The sequence below is a fragment of the Manihot esculenta genome, chromosome 1 (genome assembly GCF_001659605.2).
Source record: "Manihot esculenta cultivar AM560-2 chromosome 1, M.esculenta_v8, whole genome shotgun sequence".
NCBI lineage: Eukaryota > Viridiplantae > Streptophyta > Magnoliopsida > Malpighiales > Euphorbiaceae > Manihot > Manihot esculenta.
The window spans coordinates 20,756,830-20,775,444 of record NC_035161.2 but is presented as its reverse complement, the minus strand read 5'-3'; the positions used below and the strand labels follow the sequence as shown (position 1 = coordinate 20,775,444).

The 18,615-nt window shown below is 31.9% G+C and overlaps 1 protein-coding gene and 1 long non-coding RNA gene across 2 annotated transcripts; both read left to right on the top strand.

Annotated features, from left to right (window-relative positions):
* Positions 1 to 1,026: 1,026 nt before the first annotated feature.
* Positions 1,027 to 4,591, top strand: LOC110626768 (protein KINESIN LIGHT CHAIN-RELATED 1). The gene is made up of 3 exons (XM_021772847.2): positions 1,027 to 1,885; positions 2,781 to 3,689; positions 4,123 to 4,591. The coding sequence occupies exons 1-3, from the start codon at positions 1,224 to 1,226 to the stop codon at positions 4,355 to 4,357; spliced, it is 1,806 nt and encodes a 601-aa protein (XP_021628539.1). The 5' UTR covers positions 1,027 to 1,223; the 3' UTR covers positions 4,358 to 4,591.
* A 215-nt stretch (positions 4,592 to 4,806) lies between these two features.
* On the top strand, positions 4,807 to 7,750 carry LOC122723344. The gene is made up of 2 exons (XR_006350285.1): positions 4,807 to 5,788; positions 7,517 to 7,750. It is a non-coding gene; the product is annotated as an uncharacterized LOC122723344 (long non-coding RNA).
* Positions 7,751 to 18,615: the final 10,865 nt, after the last annotated feature.

Here is an 18,615-nt window from a genome sequence, read left to right as displayed (position 1 = left end):
TGATTAATCTGTCAATTGTTTTTAATTATTTTTATTTATTAATTTCAAATTTAAAAATTATTTAAATTATTTAAATAATTTTTTCTTATTTAAATTTTTATGTTAAATATTGAGAAATTAAAAGTTCATATATTAATGATAATAATAGAAAGCTACTAATTAACTTTGAAAAAAAAAAGTATTTTAGAGTTGAGCTTTCTTACCTTTATTTATATAAACAGATTATTATTATTATTATTATTATTAAAATAAACAGATGATGTTTTTTTTTTTTTTAAATCGAAGATAGAGGTTGGATATATACACAGGTAGGGGTGAGCAGTATTCAGTTCAAATCGAAAAAATCGATCGAACCGAACCGATTTGAAAATTTAGTTTGATTTTTTATATATTTCGGTTCGGTTTGGTTTTTAATTTTAAAAATTTCAGTTATTTCGGTTCGGTTCGGTTTTGATCAGAAAAAAATCGAAAAAATCGAATCGAACCGATTAGTAATAATAATATGTTTTTTCAAGAGAAATTAAATCATATTAAGATTAAAATATTTTAATTAAATTTTAAAATATTAAAAATAAAGTGTAAAAAATAAAAACAAATTATTAAAAATCGAAACCGATCAAATCGAATCAAATCAGACCGATTCGATTCGATTTTTGACTAAAATCGATTCGATTTTTATAAACACTGAAATTTCAATTTTTGATTTATTCAATTCGGTTCGATTTTAAACCGAACCGACCGAATGCTCACCCCTAAATTATATATATATGTCACAGGTAACACAGCGCATGCAATAGGGGCTGCAGCAGAGTAGGAGTGACGAAGAGCAATGTGATTCAAACACGTGGATGCATATTACTGGATCAAATTCTCCGTGCCGGAAAACGCTGGCGTTTTTACACCCGACAAAAGAAATCTTACCAGACAGAGAGTAATGCTAAAGTCCAACCCAAATGAAGTAAAATACTATAATTATCACTCATTAATCATCAAATTAGCCCCTTTAATCTCACCATGAGCACGCTACTGAATAGCCATCATAAATTACGAGCAGAAGAGGCAGTGAGAAGAGAGACATCAGCATTTCTGTCATCTCTTTTATTGGTAGTCTGTCCCTAGTGACATAATTGCTAAATCCACTCCATTAATCTCTCTATCTCAGTCTGATTCTTTCTCTGCAACTCTTTCACGATCTCCGATCCCAAAGCAAAATAGAAGAGACGATGCCGGGTCTTGTCTCGGTCAAGACGCCACCCGAGGCACCCCCTCTCCGCATCTCCGTTCCCGAGATCCAACCTCAGTCTCAGTCTCAGTCTCAACCACGACCCGAACCCGCTGTTCCTAGAACGCCCAACAAGAAGCCTCCGTCTCCATCCCCTTCCCGATCTAAACCTTCTCCTACCCGCTCAGCTAAGAAACCTCCGCCCGACTCTCCTAATCCGCTCCTCCTCTCTGACGCCTCCCTCGACAACCCGGATCTTGGTCCTTTCCTTCTCAAGCTCGCTCGTGATACCATTGCCTCCGGTGACGGACCTAATAAGGCTCTTGACTACGCAATTCGTGCGTCTAAGTCGTTTGAGCGATGTGCCGCAGATGGGGAACCAAGTTTGGACCTCGTTATGAGCCTTCACGTTCTGGCTGCTATTTATTGCAGTCTAGGAAGATTCGACGAGGCAGTGCCGGCTCTAGAGAGAGCCATTACTGTGCCGGATTTGGCTAGGGGGATGGACCACGCGCTCGCTGCGTTTTCTGGGTATATGCAGTTGGGGGATACGTACTCGATGCTTGGACAGGTCGATAAGTCGATTGCCGCATATGAGGAGGGGCTTAAGATTCAGATCGAGGCTTTGGGAGAGACTGATCCCAGAGTTGGGGAGACTTGCAGGTATCTAGATGTGTAACTTCGCTTATGTTGGGTTTTTATGCGTTTTTGGCTGTTTATTCTGTGAATTGAAGTGACTAATATGTTTATTTGGAGTAATTTTATCATATTGTGAATTATTTGGGTAAATTTTGAGCTTAAAATTTGCTGCTGTAAAGCTAAATTAAGAAAATTTCGGGCATGGAATTCTGATTCCTTAAGACGTTGCTGTTTCTATATTTGTCTTTGTCCCCGGCTGCTCTTCCTTTCTTTCCCCCTACTTTTGCTTCTTGCACTTGCATAGACGAATTGGCCTTTTTTTTCCCCTTGTTAGAAAGCTGTATTTGTGAACTTCAAGCTTGATGATATGGAAAACTGAAACTCTACAGTTGGGCATCCACGGATTCGATTAGAACGTCTGATTATGAGTTTATTATATGTTGTTGAATGTAGATGTTTGTGTTTGTCTATCTATACAATAATTCATGTTTGTCGAATCGATGTACTTTTAACTCCGTCAAAAAATAAAAAAGAAGTGTATTTTTATGCTAATATATATAGTTCAATATTACACTACATAAACATGCATATGGACGCATAGTTTGCTGCTGAACAATTTTGAGGTTGAAGCAAGAAGATTGGTTTTGAGAGATTTTTGTTAATCTGGGCATCAAATAGAAAAAAATTTTTGGTCCATTTCTTAGAATGTATTTCCAAATGATTAGAAACTGAAGAAGAATTATGCGACAGTATGATATTTAAATATATTCACTATTTTTGCTCCGGCAATTTTAGTGATGCATTTATTATCCTCCATCTCAAGTTATCTGCATGATAATTATAATAGATTAAGATGAGTGTGCTTGTAGCCTTGTGTTCAAAACCCATTTTTATGTAAAATTTAATTTGGAAATGGTAGGTACCTAGCTGAGGCTAATGTTCAAGCCATGAACTTCGATAAAGCAGAAGAATTGTGCAAGAAAACACTTGAAATTCATCGTGCACATAGTGAATCGGCATCTATTGAAGAGGCAGCTGACCGTAGACTAATGGCCCTCATATGCGAGGCAAAGGGAGATTATGAATCAGCTCTTGAGCACCTTGTTCTTGCCAGCATGGCAATGATTGCAAATGGACAAGAGAATGAAGTTGCTGCTATTGATGTCAGTATTGGAAACATTTATATGTCTCTGTGCCGCTTTGATGAGGCCATATTCTCTTACCAAAAGGCACTCACTGTTTTCAAATCATCAAAGGGTGACAACCACCCTTCAGTTGCCTCTGTCTTTGTACGCCTCGCTGACTTGTATAATAGGACAGGTAAGCTCAGAGAGTCAAAGTCTTATTGTGAAAATGCTCTAAGGATATATGCAAAACCTGTACCTGGAATCACAACAGAAGAGATTGCTGGTGGGTTGACTGAGATTTCAGCCATTTACGAGTCTGTAGATGAGCCTGAGGAGGCCTTGAAGCTCTTGCAGAAGGCAATGAAGTTATTGGAGGACAAACCGGGACAACAAAGCACTATTGCAGGAATAGAGGCACGAATGGGAGTGATGTTTTACATGGTCGATAGATATGAAGAAGCAAGAAACTCTTTTGAGAGTGCTGTAGCAAAACTTAGAGCCGGTGGGGAGAGGAAGTCGGCCTTCTTTGGTGTTGTCCTTAATCAGATGGGATTGGCTTGTGTGCAGCTGTTCAAGATAGATGAGGCTGCTGAGTTGTTTGAAGAAGCCAGAGGTATACTGGAACAGGAGTGTGGCCCCTGTAATCAAGATACCCTTGGAGTATATAGCAATCTTGCTGCCACTTATGACGCAATGGGGAGGTAATGTATCTTTATATGGCTGAACTTTTACTCGCACAAGCAGCTGATAATCAAACTGATTGAATTTTCCACATACTAAGAGTTCCCCTATTTGGAAAGATCTTGATCTTGTGGTTTGATTTTGCTATTAAATTTCTTAGTGTTTTTTCACCTGCTTTGATTAGATGAGAACTTTTTATGGTGGAGTTTTAGGTGTTCAAGGTTTGATTCAATCTTTGAAATCTATACCTTCTAGTTTGTCATAGCTTATGCTAGGCGACATTGCTGATAAAGCTTGAAATGGTAAACTTGCATTTCTCATCAAGACATTCTCTGACTACATGTTCTTATTCAAAATTGAGTGGTTAAATATTTTTAGCAATCCGGGACTGCTTTAAGCTAAAGATTTATTTAATTCTCTATTCTCCTGATGTCGAATTTTGTTTCATTACAGGGTAGACGATGCAATTGAGATCTTGGAATATGTTCTTAAATTAAGAGAGGAAAAGCTTGGGATTGCAAATCCTGATTTCGAAGATGAGAAGAATAGGCTAGCAGAACTTCTGAAAGAAGCTGGCAGGGCTCGTAACAAGAAGACAAAATCACTGGAAAATCTAATAGATAAAAACTCGAAGAGGAACAAGAAAGAGTCAACAAAGAGGTGGCCTGGCCTGGGTTTTAGAATATGAGCGTGTGTCTATTTATGACATTTATCTACACGTGCACATTCTGTAACATAGAGATCATGTATAGTGTCCCTGTTGTAATCTGGTGCTTTTCTTTGTTTCTGAGCTTTGAAATCCTGATTTGTTTGCCACATTTAATTGATTTTATTCTGTCTGTTGGGACATAAAGGGTGTTCACGAGAAGAAGAAGAATGTTCATTTGAGCAAATAAATTTGGAAGATATTCTGATTTTTTTATTGGGAATAATTCAAGCGCGCGTTCAGATCCTGTTCTTCATAATGTGAGCTTCCTCTTCTTCACTACTTTGTGGGATGATGGAAAGTACCAAAACCCTTTGCATGGAATCTTGCTCTGAACAACGTTTGCTCAACTAGTAAGGAGGCCATAGTTCTTAGCTTACAAGCTTCCTACTTAATTTCACGTTAGAAGAACATCTCTACACGAGAAGCGATTAAAATCGGTCTTGGTACCAAGATGAAGTTAGGGTTCATTGACGGATCTATCTCTATTCCAAGTAAGGAATCCGAGATCTATAGTAAATGGAAACATTGTGACTATATGGTCACATCCTAGATATTGAACTCAATATCCAAGAATTTGGTTGAATCCTTTGTTTACATAGCCTCCACGAGAGAGCTATGGCTTGAAATCACATAGCGATATGGTGAGAGTAACACTCCTCTCATATATCATCTTCAAAGAAAAATTGCATCTATTGCACAGGAAAACTCCTCTATGTCAGTTTACTTTACTAAGCTGAAATCCCTGTGGGATGAGTTGGGAATAATGGATGTGTCCCCATCCTATACTTGTGGAGCTGCAAAGCTTCATGAAGAAATTATCAATCGAAACAAAATTACGCAATCTTTTATGGGGCTCAATGATGCTTTAGATCCTGCATGAAATCAGGTGTTTATGATGGATCCTTTGCCTTCTGTTAACAAGGCATATTCCATGGTCTTAAAATCTGAATATCAGAAAAGGGTTTTGTCTAATATCTTTGAGCTATCTGGTTCTGTAGCTCTCAGAGTTCAACTTGAATCACCTCAACTCCTTGAATCAAAAAGATATGATCACAGAAGGGGACATTGTACCCATTGTGACATGGATAGGCATATCAAGGAGAGTTGTTTCAAGCTAATACGGTACCTTGAGTGGTTTAAAAGCAGAAATAAGAACAATTCTCAATCTAATAGATCAGGGAAAACTTCTTATAACCCTAAGTTCGCTGCCAATGTGGAAAGCTCATTTGTTGAGTCCCCTCTTTGACATGTCTTAGGATCAGTCCATAATTGATGATCTGAACTCCAAGTTTTCTTTTTGGCAACTTGAAGTATCTAAGCTAATAAAGGGAAAATCTATCTTACACACTGGACAGGGTGCTGGAATAGGACAACAAGCTGGCTCACCGCATATGCTTCCTTCCTTTACTGGTAATACTAGTCTAGTCAGTATTTGTTGTACTCAAAATTGCATGAATAATGAATGGATCATAGACATAGGTGCCACTGACCGCATGACACCTCACAAACCCATTCTTTCTTTGCCTTGCACTCTTTCTAATAATGTTAAAGCTCATTTGCCTGATGGAACCTATACTGAGGTGCCTTTATACTGTATCATTAATCTCCATTTCAAGTTATCTTTGCATGATACTCTCTATATGCCACTTCTTAAGTATAACTTGTTATCTATTTCTAACATTCTTAAAACCACTAATATCAAGTTTCCCTTCTACCCTACTTGTGATATTCTCAGTCTGCCTCTCCTTGTCACTGATCTTGAATCCTTCTCCAATGCTAGTGATTTAAACCCCATGACCTGTTCACCCTTACCCGAACCAACCCTTTCCTCTGTTATCCCTTCTGCTCCCATCTCTTCTACTTCTTCTAACACTCTCAGAAGATTTACCAGGCTGTGCATAAACTTGGATGGCTCCAAGACTTTGTTTGCACAATTACTTCCACTTCTTCTCCCCTCCTCTTTGATGCTTCACACTAAGCTTATCTCAATCAACTATCTATAGTTCATGAACCCACCACTCATCATCAAGCATCCTCTGATGCTAACTGGATCGCAACTATGAATCAAGAGCTAGATGCTCTAGAAAAAAAAAAAATAATACATGGGTTCTTACTACTTTACCCAAAGGAAAAAAGGCCATAGGTTGTAAGTGGGTTTACAAAGTCAAATGCAAACCCAATGGAGAAGTTGATAGATTCAATGCTCATTTAGTAGCCAAAGGCACAATCAAGTAGAAGGTCTTGACTATAAATACAGGTTTTCTCCAGTAGCAAAACTCATCATTGTTAAAATTGGCCAATGCCAAATCATAGCCTTTGTATCAATTAGACATTTATAATGCTTTTCTCTATGGGTATCTACACGGATAAGTATATATGCAGCCTCCTTAGGACTATACTAAAGCTTAACCTGGTCAGGTTTTCTTGTTGAAGAGGTCCCTCTATGGCCTCAAGCAGGTCTCTTGAAAATGGAACATTGAATTTTCTACATTTCTCGAAAGTTTGGCTTTCATCAGTCCCCTAATGATCGCTATCTGATTACTAAAATCCATTCTAACTCTTAACTCTTTCTTGCCCTTGCTGGTTTATGTGGATGATGTTGTGATTACTGGCAATTCTATTTATGACATTGAATTTGTAAAGACTGCGTTTGATAATAAATTCACTATCAAAGACCTTAAGTGACCAAGGAATTTATCAATATAGGTCTTTTCTTTCCTGCTTCTTCTAATTTGAAGCTTATTGCATTCTGTGATGCAGATTGTGCCTCTTGTGTTTTTTCTTGTAAATCCTTAATTGGTTATTGTATTTTTTATGGGAGAAGTTTTAATCTCCTAAAAAACCAAGAAACAATCCACTGTTTCTAAATACTGTTTCTAAATTTTCAGCTGAGGCTGAATAGCGCTCCATGGACCCTATTATTTGTGAAATTTTATGGATTTCCTATATTTTATAAGACTTGCAGGTCCCTATGCAACTTCTTGTTGAATTACATTGTGATAATAAAGTTGCGCTCTATATCGCAACCAATTCTGTCTTCCATGAACACATGAAAGTATTGAAATCGACTATCATGTGGTAAGAGATCAGTTTCAGAAAGGTTTTATTCTCCCTACTCATGTTTCTTCTTTTCTGCAGCTTGCTGATGTCTCACCAAGCCCTTGTCTTCTACGCTGCACCATCAACTTCTGTCCAAGTCGCATCTAGTTGGCTTGCTCGATACAACTTGAGGGAGGGATATAGAATAATGATTAATTGTAAAGTGTAAATTGTTATGTATAGGATGTATTTTATATATAATAGGTTATATAAAGCCTTCCTTTTCTTTTGTTTAATATAATAAAAAATCTCTTTCTGTTTTGGGTTTTCTAATGCATTGCACAATATGATGAAAAATAAGAGTAATATGATATATTAACCAATATGATTACTTTGTGAAATAATCATATGAGGAAAGCTTGTAAGTTCTAATAAGAGTGTAATGTTATTATGATTTACAAATTATATTGATTAATTATTTAATTGACAAAGCGCAAAATAATTATAAAAATTAGAGAAATACTCTTTTACCTATACATTTTAATGTCCTTAGAAAGTTTTACTCAGATTGATTTGGATACCTATAGGAAGTTTAGACTGGAAGACAATCAGTTGTCAGTTAGTTAGGTCATTTAATTTTTTTTATATGAATAATTAAAGAAAAGTTCTTTATTGTGCTTAGTGATAACTCAATAAATTTTAGAGATATTAGTATAAACAAATGATGAGGCATTGTCAATTACTATGATTTGAAATCAACTAGTGTGGGCGCAGAAATTCTTTATAACTAATTAGGGTCTCATCTTCTTATAATACTACCATGGAACTTAAATATTTTAGCACTCAATAAAGAATGGAGAGAATGATTCATCATCCAAATAAAAGCAGGCATGGATTCACTATCCTTTTTAATCTATAATCTAATAGTTTACGTTCAGAATAGTGAGTATGAGAAAGGGAAAGTGTTAGACACTCTTCTCGCTTACATTTTACTTGAAAATCAAACCAGCTCTCTATATTGATTCTTATATCCTATCTTTAGATATATTTATTGGGAAATCTGTTTCAGTCAATATGCAATTTATTTATTACACGCATATTGGTCACACAAAGCACTCATTTCATACCATTGACTAATTTGCACCAAAGAGAGGGACCTAATCATGATAATTTCTAATTCATACTTAGCACATAGCAAAAGAGGTCTTACTAGATTTCAAATATGTATTCTTAAAGTCCAAGTTTATGGTCACCTTAGGGTCATAACTACTTGATCATTTTCATGTCAAAGTATAAATTACTCCCTAAGCATATATAACCATATCTATATCATACTAAATTGCTTTTAAATTACTAAGTGATTTATTTAATTTATTGATTTAATTACATACATATTTGTTTTTTGAAATAACAAGAAAACTTCATTAATTTATAGAGAATAAAAAAACAATGTGAGGAGGAGGGACATCAATCCAAACTCATTGACCTGACTCAGAATGAGCCGATGTTGCTAGAACATGAGCGACATCATTCGCAGATCTATGAACAAAAACACACTTTGCTTTCTCATAATTAGATAGAAGCAGTTTATAATTTTGAACCAAAAGACCAAAAGACGATAAATCATCCAACAAAGCACAATTAACTGACATCACAAATACCTGAGCATCCAATTTGAAAAGAACTCGATCCCATCCACACTCTTTAATCCAGGTCAATGCTTCCCGAAATGTTATAGTTTCAGCACACTTTGCATCCATATTAAGCGAAGTACATAAAACAAACCACATAAAAAAAAGGAAAGAGAACTAAATAAACCAAAACTTAACTCATGTCCCAAACTAAAAAAGGAAGGAGAAAAGACTTAATTCCAATCACGATAGAAAAGTAGGAAGGAAATAAAAATTAATTTATAAACTAAAAAAATATTAAAAAATTAACTAATTAAGCCTAAGCTATTACAAAACCTTAAACTCATTAATTTTTGCAAAGGGCCTTCAAGGCACTCCAAAGAGTTTCCTTGTTAAATTGGATTTCTACCATATACTCCATAGGTTCAACAGATAAAAAAAAAAAAAAGCTCACAAAAAATGAAAGTACTTTTGGTCAAGATAGAAAAATTAAAAGATGGAAATTTTCTTTATTTCTTGAGGCTTTCTTATCATAGTCTAATTTATCATAATTGAAAAAATAAAATAGAAAATAAATAAATCAAAAAAGGTAAAAAAGTAAATTTCAAAAAAAAACTCAAATAAGAAAAAAAACTCAAATAAAATAAGAAAATAATTAAAAAATTAATTCAAATAAAGAAAAAAATAATTCAAATATAGAAAAAATAAATTAAACAATAAAAAAATAAATTAATTATGGAAATAAATATTTTTAATTAAGAAAAGAAATAAATTAAAAAATGTAAGAAATATTTTCAATTTTTTTAATTTAGATAAAAAATTTATTTTAATATTGAAAAATATATTCACAAACATGATATGCGATAAAATTAAATTAAAAAAAATTATACAAGCATATAAAGAAAATAAATTATATATGGTATTTAAAAAATGAAATAAAATAAAATATCGAAAGAGATAAATTAAATAAAATAAGAATTAATATAAATTAAGAAAGTTGCTACAATTAAACAACTTATTCAAAAACATGAAATTTAAAAAAAATAAATCTAAGAAAATAATAAAAAAATGAAAGCAAATCAATTTTATTTTATTGTGAAAGAGAGATTTGGCCAACCTTAGCCACTTAAGAAAAATTCTAATTACTTTTCATCATGCTCAAACAAAATTACTGATATGAAATCAAATATCAAAACATGAAAAAATAGAAATAAATAACTAAGAATACACAAAATAGAAAAGTTGGACCTACCAAAATCCTACATGGTTGTTGATAATATAGCACTAAAATTTAAAATTTAACGAAAAAATAACAAATACACTCATAAAATTATGAAATTTTATGAAAATGTCCAACATATATTAATGCATGAAAAAAATAAAAAAGAAAAACTTCAAAACTATTTGTATTTTTTGAGTTATTTCCATCATACTTAGGCTATTACAGTATATGTTATAATCTATGTATCGATTTTATTTGCAATATAGTACTATGTTAGAAGTAGAAACTTAAAAATTGCGAAAAATACAAGTTGTAGTAACTTATTAAACTTAATTTTAGGCTCAATAATCACTTTATTTAGTGATCTAAAAATTCAGTGATTAATTTTTGAAAATTTAGATATTGCATTGTAATTGAGTAAAATTCCAAATTTATCTTAGTAATTTTAAAAATTTATAACTAATTTAATATAAATTATAAAAATACAAATAATATATAAAACTGAAGCTAATTTTGTGAAGAATATGAAAAAAATATATAGTGAGTCATAATCTCACCTAACAAAGTGGAAAGTCTGTAAAGATATAATTGCTCAATTTCATGCATAAAATTTTTATCACCCTCAAATTTTACATCAAAATTGATGTGAGAGGTATCGAACATGCTCAAATAAATTGAAGGACATGTAAAAAAAAATATTTTTATGGCATAAAATTATTTATTTTAATAAAATACTTTAAAAATAAACAAAATAAAAAAGAAGAAAAATAGAAATTTAAAGATAATGGTTTAAAGAGTTGAACAGTGAGACTTTTTTAATTTTTCTTGAGCAATTTAAAGGGTTTACAGAGTTAGAGTTACGAGATGAAGGATTTGATACATAATTTAATATTAACTCGTGATAAAAAATTTCTTCACACAACTTCACAAAGGACAAGATTAAGATATCTTCCTGAAGTCGCTTTATCACATCTCTAACCAACGAATATAATTAGAAATGAAAATTATGGAGCGAAGATTATTTTACTATACCCCTAAATAACTAATGTGATTAAAAATATAGATAATCAAGCGATTCTAGTTTCGAGAATGCCACAAAAAATTCTTGATAAGTTAACTAAGTATGGAGGAGATTCATATTAGAATGTCATAAGATTAAATCTTGATAAGTTGCTAAATAATAGAGAAGAACTAAATATTGTTTATAATATATCTTTTATTCGTTGGCTTTTTATGGATGCATGGTATTTTTATAGCCTTTAAAGTCTAATTATATTGTAGGAAGGTGTAATTATAATGTAGAAATGGTATCTAATCAAATAGTCAAATCTAGATTATATTAAAAACCATTTTCCTAAATTATATCGGAGAAATCTCTTATCTAAATTGGCTATATGAATTTTACTTCTAATAGAGATCAAATTAATTTAAAATAAATTTCATAAAATATCAAAATAATAAAATTATTTTAAATGTAATTTGACCATATATGCATTACAAAATTTGAAATTATATTGTGTGTCCACATGTATTAAAGAGTATTGCTTATTTCTTATTCTCTCATACTTTTTAAATATAATTCTCATAAATTTTGAATTAAGCGATGATAGCTTAATTTGTTATGATCTGAAATTTTTTATTTTAAATATTTAAAGTATTGTGTCGTACTCTTTCTCCTATTAGAATTGATTGTCATCAAAAGATTAAAGAGAAAAAAAAAGAGCTAGTTAAAATTTTAGAGGAGGGAAAAAAAAGGCTTAAATAGACGAAGAAAAAAAAGGCTTAAATAGCTTCTACTTCTTACTATTATTTAGGGGAGAAGCTGCAGCACCTGCTGTTTTCTTTTTAATTCAATTCTTCATTTTTTTCCTTTTCCTTTTTTTTTTTTAAATTCAATTTTTATTTTCAATTCAACTATTTAATTAATTTTTATTTGAATAAATTATTATTTAATTTTATTATTTAATTTTATTTTATTTTTCATTTATTATTATTATTTAATATTTTTACATAGCATAAAACACCTCTTTATAATTGTAAAAAAATTAATTTTAAGAGTGCAGAATCTTAATGATCATGCGCTCACTGTCTACCTCAGTAAAAAAGATGGGTCTATAAAGAAAAAAAATGCTAATTAAAATTTTTAGTGAAATAAAATAGTTTAAATAGATATGAAAATAAAAAAGATGAAAAACCTTTTATTATTATTATTATTATTATTATTTAGGAGAGAAGCTGCGGCACCTCCTTTTTTTTTCTTTTTAATTCAATTCTTCATTTTTTACCTTTTCTTTTTCTTTTTTTTTTAATTCATTAATTTTTTATTTTCTTCAATTCAACTATTTAATTAATATTATTATTTGAATAAACGATTATTTGGTTTTATTTTCTTTAATTTTATTTTTCATTTATTATTATTATTTAATATTTTTACGTTGCATAAAAAACCTTTCTATAATTCTAAAAAATTAATTTTCAGAGTACGAAATCTTGATATGATTATTATCATTGAGTAAGTACAAAAAGATAGGGATCCATAACTAATTACTTTACATGTAGATTAGAGCATACTTATCAAAGAAATTCTAAGAATTTTTATAAAATGCTAAAGAAGTAAGGGTGAATTGTTATTGAGCTATGAATTTTTTTAAAAATTCATTAGTTCTTATTTCAAAATCATTCAATTATAAGGTAAAGAAGTAAGGGTGAATTGTTATTGTTATTTCAAAATCATTCAATTAAAATATTGTTATAGTTTGTAAAATTCAATTCTTTAATTCTTCTATTAAAAAAAACTGTTAACTACCTTGAATATTTATATTTTTTAATACCTATATTTTTAATTATAGGTATTATTTTGTCTCTATAATTTTAAATATTTATACCATTTAGTTTCTCTCATCAAAATTAAAATAAGTTGATTAGCTGTTTTTATCTTATGGGTGCATGAATTATCCATACTGATTAGGGTCTCGTATCTATAATATTATCACAAGACTCAAATATTTTTTCACTCGGTGAAAAGAATACTAAAGGAGTCGCTGCTCTAACAAGAATATGAACAAAGTGAAAGACGTAGTTGAATGACTTACCTTTAATAGAAGTCCACTGTTCTTCATAATCTATAATCCAAATGTTTAGGTTCAGGATAGTGGATACAAAAATGTGAAAATGTTAGGCACCCTTCTCGTCCAAAATTTACTATTGAGAACTAATATTAGCCCTCCTATACATATTTTTTATATTCTATCTTAATGTATAATTAGAAAATCCCTTTCAAATATATTCCATTCTAATATTATATGCACATAAATCACACAAGTATTTATTTTAGGTGCATCTATTAAGGCTAAGCATGTGAGATTTCTATTTAACTTTTAGGTGAGATGATTACTAAATTGCTCTATTATCATGCTTTGAAGTTGATTTCATGCCATAGTTTAATTTGCACTCAAATAGTATACCTAACATGCAAGGTTTCTTAGTTCAATTTGGCACATAGCAGCAAAATAACTCACTAAGTTTCTAAATATGCATCTTTCTCTAAGCATGCATTTTAAGTTGTACTTTATGGTCATTTTACTCTAAGGTCTTTACTACTTAGCCATTTATATGTCAAAGTGTAAATAATCTCTAAACTTGCCAACCATATTTCTATCATACAAACTTGCTTTTAGGTTACCAAGTAAACTACCTAAATTACTAAATATTTTTCATGCATAAATAATATGAGAAAAGCATATAAAACCATCCAAAGAAAGAGGGAGCATAATAGAGATTATAGCATTTAACCCTACAACTAAAGAAATGAGAGGGGAGAAAATAATTAAAATTAAGCCTAAACTATTACAAGCCTTTAGGCTCATTAACCTTTGTAAAGGATTTTTAAGATACTCCTTTGGACCTCTACTTGAAATTAGGCTTCACCATGGGCTAAGAGGATTAGTCCATTAGTCCAACCATGCTAAAAGGTAAGAGGAGCGTCAACCATGTTGAGAGAATGGGCAGAAGTGTGCTTTGCTTCATTCTTTGAGGGAATGGGCAAAAGTGTGCTTTGCTTCTTTCTTTGCTACTAAGATTAAAGCCTCCATAATTAAAATAAAATAAAATAGACTAGAAATCAACAAAATAAATCAAGTTTCAAAAATTAAAATAAATAAAAATCAGGCTAGAAAAAATAAAAAATGATAAGTTTAAAAGAATAAATAAAAAATGATAAGTTTAAAAGAATTTTTGAAACTAAACTCACTCTCATTCTTGGAAGGAGTTTCGACCAACATGGACAATCAAGGGGAACCCCAGCATATATCTAACTCTGATTCAAGTATGAAAAATGTTAATAATATAAAATAAAGATTAAAATACCAAAATATAGAAATATTATAAAAGGAACACAAAAGAATCAAAGATTAGCTCTACCTAGGAGATATACTTCTAGTATTGAAAAGTAAAACTATAGATAAAATAGCAAGCTAGCCTAGAAAATCTGAAATTTTACAGAGGCAAACTAGAAACATATAATAAAAATATGGAAAAAAAAAAGTAAAAAGGATGTGTATATCACGAGTTATAGCCACTGCAAGTTGTCTTTTCATATTGTAATAGATTTTAGATATGGTTTTTATATAACAAATAGCATTATTTTAGAGGCCTTAACATGAAAAACACAAACTCAAAATTGACTTTTGACTTAAGAATTACCTGATTTGGTAATTATAAGATCAAGTTATATATCATTACATTAGCACTACATGCTGAAATGGTCTAGTGTGTTTTAAAAAATCATCACTAATTCAACAAAACTTAGAATTAAGCAAATAATATATGAAAATAATAGAAAATTTCGTAACACAATGAAAATATTTTAGGAGTTCAAATATCTTCTATTAGAGATGGACAACCTGAATAGAAGAGAATACTTCAAACCATACCTGCACAAAATTATGTTGCCCTTAAAATTCACATCAAGAATGATGTAGGAGGCGACCAAAACATCAAAATTAATCAAAGAACATATAAAAATTTTTTTTTTCTCATGCCATAAATAAATTTTCTTGAAAGTTTTTACCTGAATTGATCAAAGAAAAAAAGAAGATAGAAAGGAAGCGATGGCAATGGGAATATTCTTGGAAAGAAGGGTTTCCTTGACTTCTTTTGGAATATAGTGAGGAAATTTTCAGAAGTGGGAGAGGGGTTGGAAGGCTGCCATTGTTCTTTCTTGCCTCTCTAGGGTTGGAAAAAATGATAAATCCGTAGAAGAGGTGGAAACCTAGTCCATAAGTAAAGAGTAGTCCTTTCTCTCATTCCACTCTCTTGGCCAGCCACTTTAATTCTTGGGTTGATTTGGGGCTTGGTTCAATAAATTTTTAATTATTTCTCGAAATTCCTCCATACGTTTTAAAAATTTATGAAAATTACCCTAGATTAAGCTTGTTTGACCGAATGGGCTACAGGAAGTGGCTCATTCGACCACCTCTTCTTTCAAACCTTATTCCACTCATATTAAGCCCAAATGGTTTTCAGGCCTCATGAAAAAGGTTTAGAAAAAATAGGTGAAATATAATTTTTCATTTTCTTTAATATCCAAACTCATTTTATTTTTATTATTATTATTATTTTTAATATTTTCATAGTATAAAAGATCTCTTAGAAGCTCTTTAATTAATTTTAAATGTATTGGAACCATGATGTGATTCTCATCATAAGGCTCTCATTGCTTTAAATATGCATGTACATGCAATATAAAACTAGAGATTTATAATGTAACACCCTTTAGCTTGTCAAGGTGTAGACATAGTAAGGATTGTCACAAACTATACTTTTTTAGATATTTCAAAACTAAACTATTTTCTTTATGTGTAATTAACAAGTTAATAGATAGTTCATATAAATTTCATAAAGTGAGTAAAGTAAATGAGAGATTTTAAACTAAAATTTTGGCAGAGCTTTCTCTATTTTATCAACATTTCAACCTGTAGTACATATGAAAAACACATTTATAATTATACTCTCAATTGTCATTTGATATTATATCATTCTTTAATTTACCACATATTTTATAAAAACATCATCCCTTATTTTTTCATAAATATCATCACATGTAAACACTTAACTCTTTTTCTTTATCCATACATGATTACATTACTTTAACTTACATAACCTTCATAACCCATTCTATTTAATATGTACATGCCAAAATATAACTGCACAATGATTCGGAGACTCAAAACAACCAGTTATGATATAGGTCTCGATGTCTGATGTTCATCTCTAATGATGTCTACAGTAATAACTTTATCTACAACCTGCATGAGGTAAAAACCTGCACGCTGAGCTAATGCTCAGTGGGTGATTGCAAACAAAATAATAAAATAGAGCAAGTATATTCATGTATATAGATAATTAAGTAAACAATTATAAGTATTAAAGTATAGTTAACATGATACAAAGCATACTTATCAAACTCTTCCCACCAAGGAAACTTATTTTTGCCTTTTAAAGTTTTAAAGAATGGGAGACACCTTCTGGCCAAGTATGATATAAATCGGCCAAGAGTTATGACCCACCCTTTCAACTTTTGTATTTCATTAATAGTTTTAGGTGCCTCCATATTTTGGATGGCATTAATTTTTTTAGGGTTTGCTTCTATGCCTCTTTCTGAGACTATATACCCTAAAAACTTTCCAGCTTTTACCACGAAGGTGCATTTTTCAGGTTTTAGTTTCATACCTGCCTTATCTAGTATGTCGAAAACTTTCCGGATATCATCTGGATGATCTTTTAAGGATCGACTTTTTACTACCATGTCATCGACGTACACCTCGACTATTGACCCCACCATGTCTTTAAAGATGCCTGACACTAGCCTTTAGTAAGTCGCCCCTACATTCTTTAGCCTAAATGACATCACTTTGCAGCAGAAAACTCCTACATTGGTAATGAACATAGTCTTTTCTGCATTTTCGATGTCCATTATTATCTAGTGATAACCTGAAATGGTATCAAGAAAGGAAACCATTGCATGACCTGAGGTTGAGTCCACTAACCTATCAATAGATGGGAGTGAGTAATGGTCCTTTGGACATGCTTTATTCAAGTCAGTAAAATCTACACACATCCTCCATTTCCTGTTGGCCTTCTTTACCAGTACTACATTGGCAAGCCATATAGGATATTGGACCTCCTTTATTAATCATGCACTTAACTACTTATTAACCTATTCCTGAATCACCTGCTGCCTCTTCGATACAAACTTTCTTTTCTTTTGTTGCATCGGTTTTGTTGTTTTGTCAATAGCCAACTTATGGATAATAAGAGTCGAGTCCAATTCTATCACATCTTATAGAGACCAAGCAAAAGTGGTCACTCTGCATCTTAATAACTCTGTTAAATGATTCTTTATTTCACTAATTAACATAGTATCAAATCGTACCTTTTGATCCTTACCTAACTACACCTCTTCCACTAGGTCTGCTCACTCTAGTTTTATAGGGAAATCAGGCTTCTCTAGCAAGTCGATGGGCATTGCTGCTTTCTTGAGGCTTTTTGTGGAGTATCTGTAACATTCTTGGATCGACTTCTGGTTGCTTTAGACTACAGCTAACCCTCTTGGAGCTGGTAACTTAAGACATATAACTCCCATGTTAATAACTATACCATGACAATTTAGGACTAGGCGACCAAGTATCACATTATACGCAAGTGGGATATCTACCATTGCAAACTCTGCATATAGCTCCTGCTTATACTTCTCATCACCCAGCACAAGGGGAAGGTTGATGGTGCCTAGTACTGCCACAGTTTTATCTTTTAATCCCACTAACAGATAGGAGACTTTAATAAGATAATTTTTATCTAAGCCTAACTTATTAAAAATATCTAAAGTGAGGAGATTAACAAAACTACCTATGTCGACTAAGACTCGCCTCACCTCATACCTATTTAGATGGATGATGACGACTAGTGGGTCATTTTGAAAAAAATCCTATCGCCTTTTCTGTAGGTCCGAACCTTACTTCTTGCTTGGCCCATGGTCCTGCTCAATTGACAAGACGTCCTCTGGGACGCATTTATACTTCCCCTTGCCATTGTTGGGTCCTCCTACAATAACATGTATAACCCGTACAGGTTCACCGTCAGGGGTAGTTTCAAGAGTTTTTACCTTGGGTCTGGGCCTTCTCTCTTCTCTATTCTTTCTAACAAGAATTTGAAGTGTGTTGTCCCTTATTAACCTCTCGATCTCGTCTTTTAGATGCCGGCACTCCTCTGTTGTATGTCCATGGTCTTCGTGAAAGCGGTAGTACTTGGTCCTATCTCACCTTTCAGCTCATTTTGGATTAAGCTTG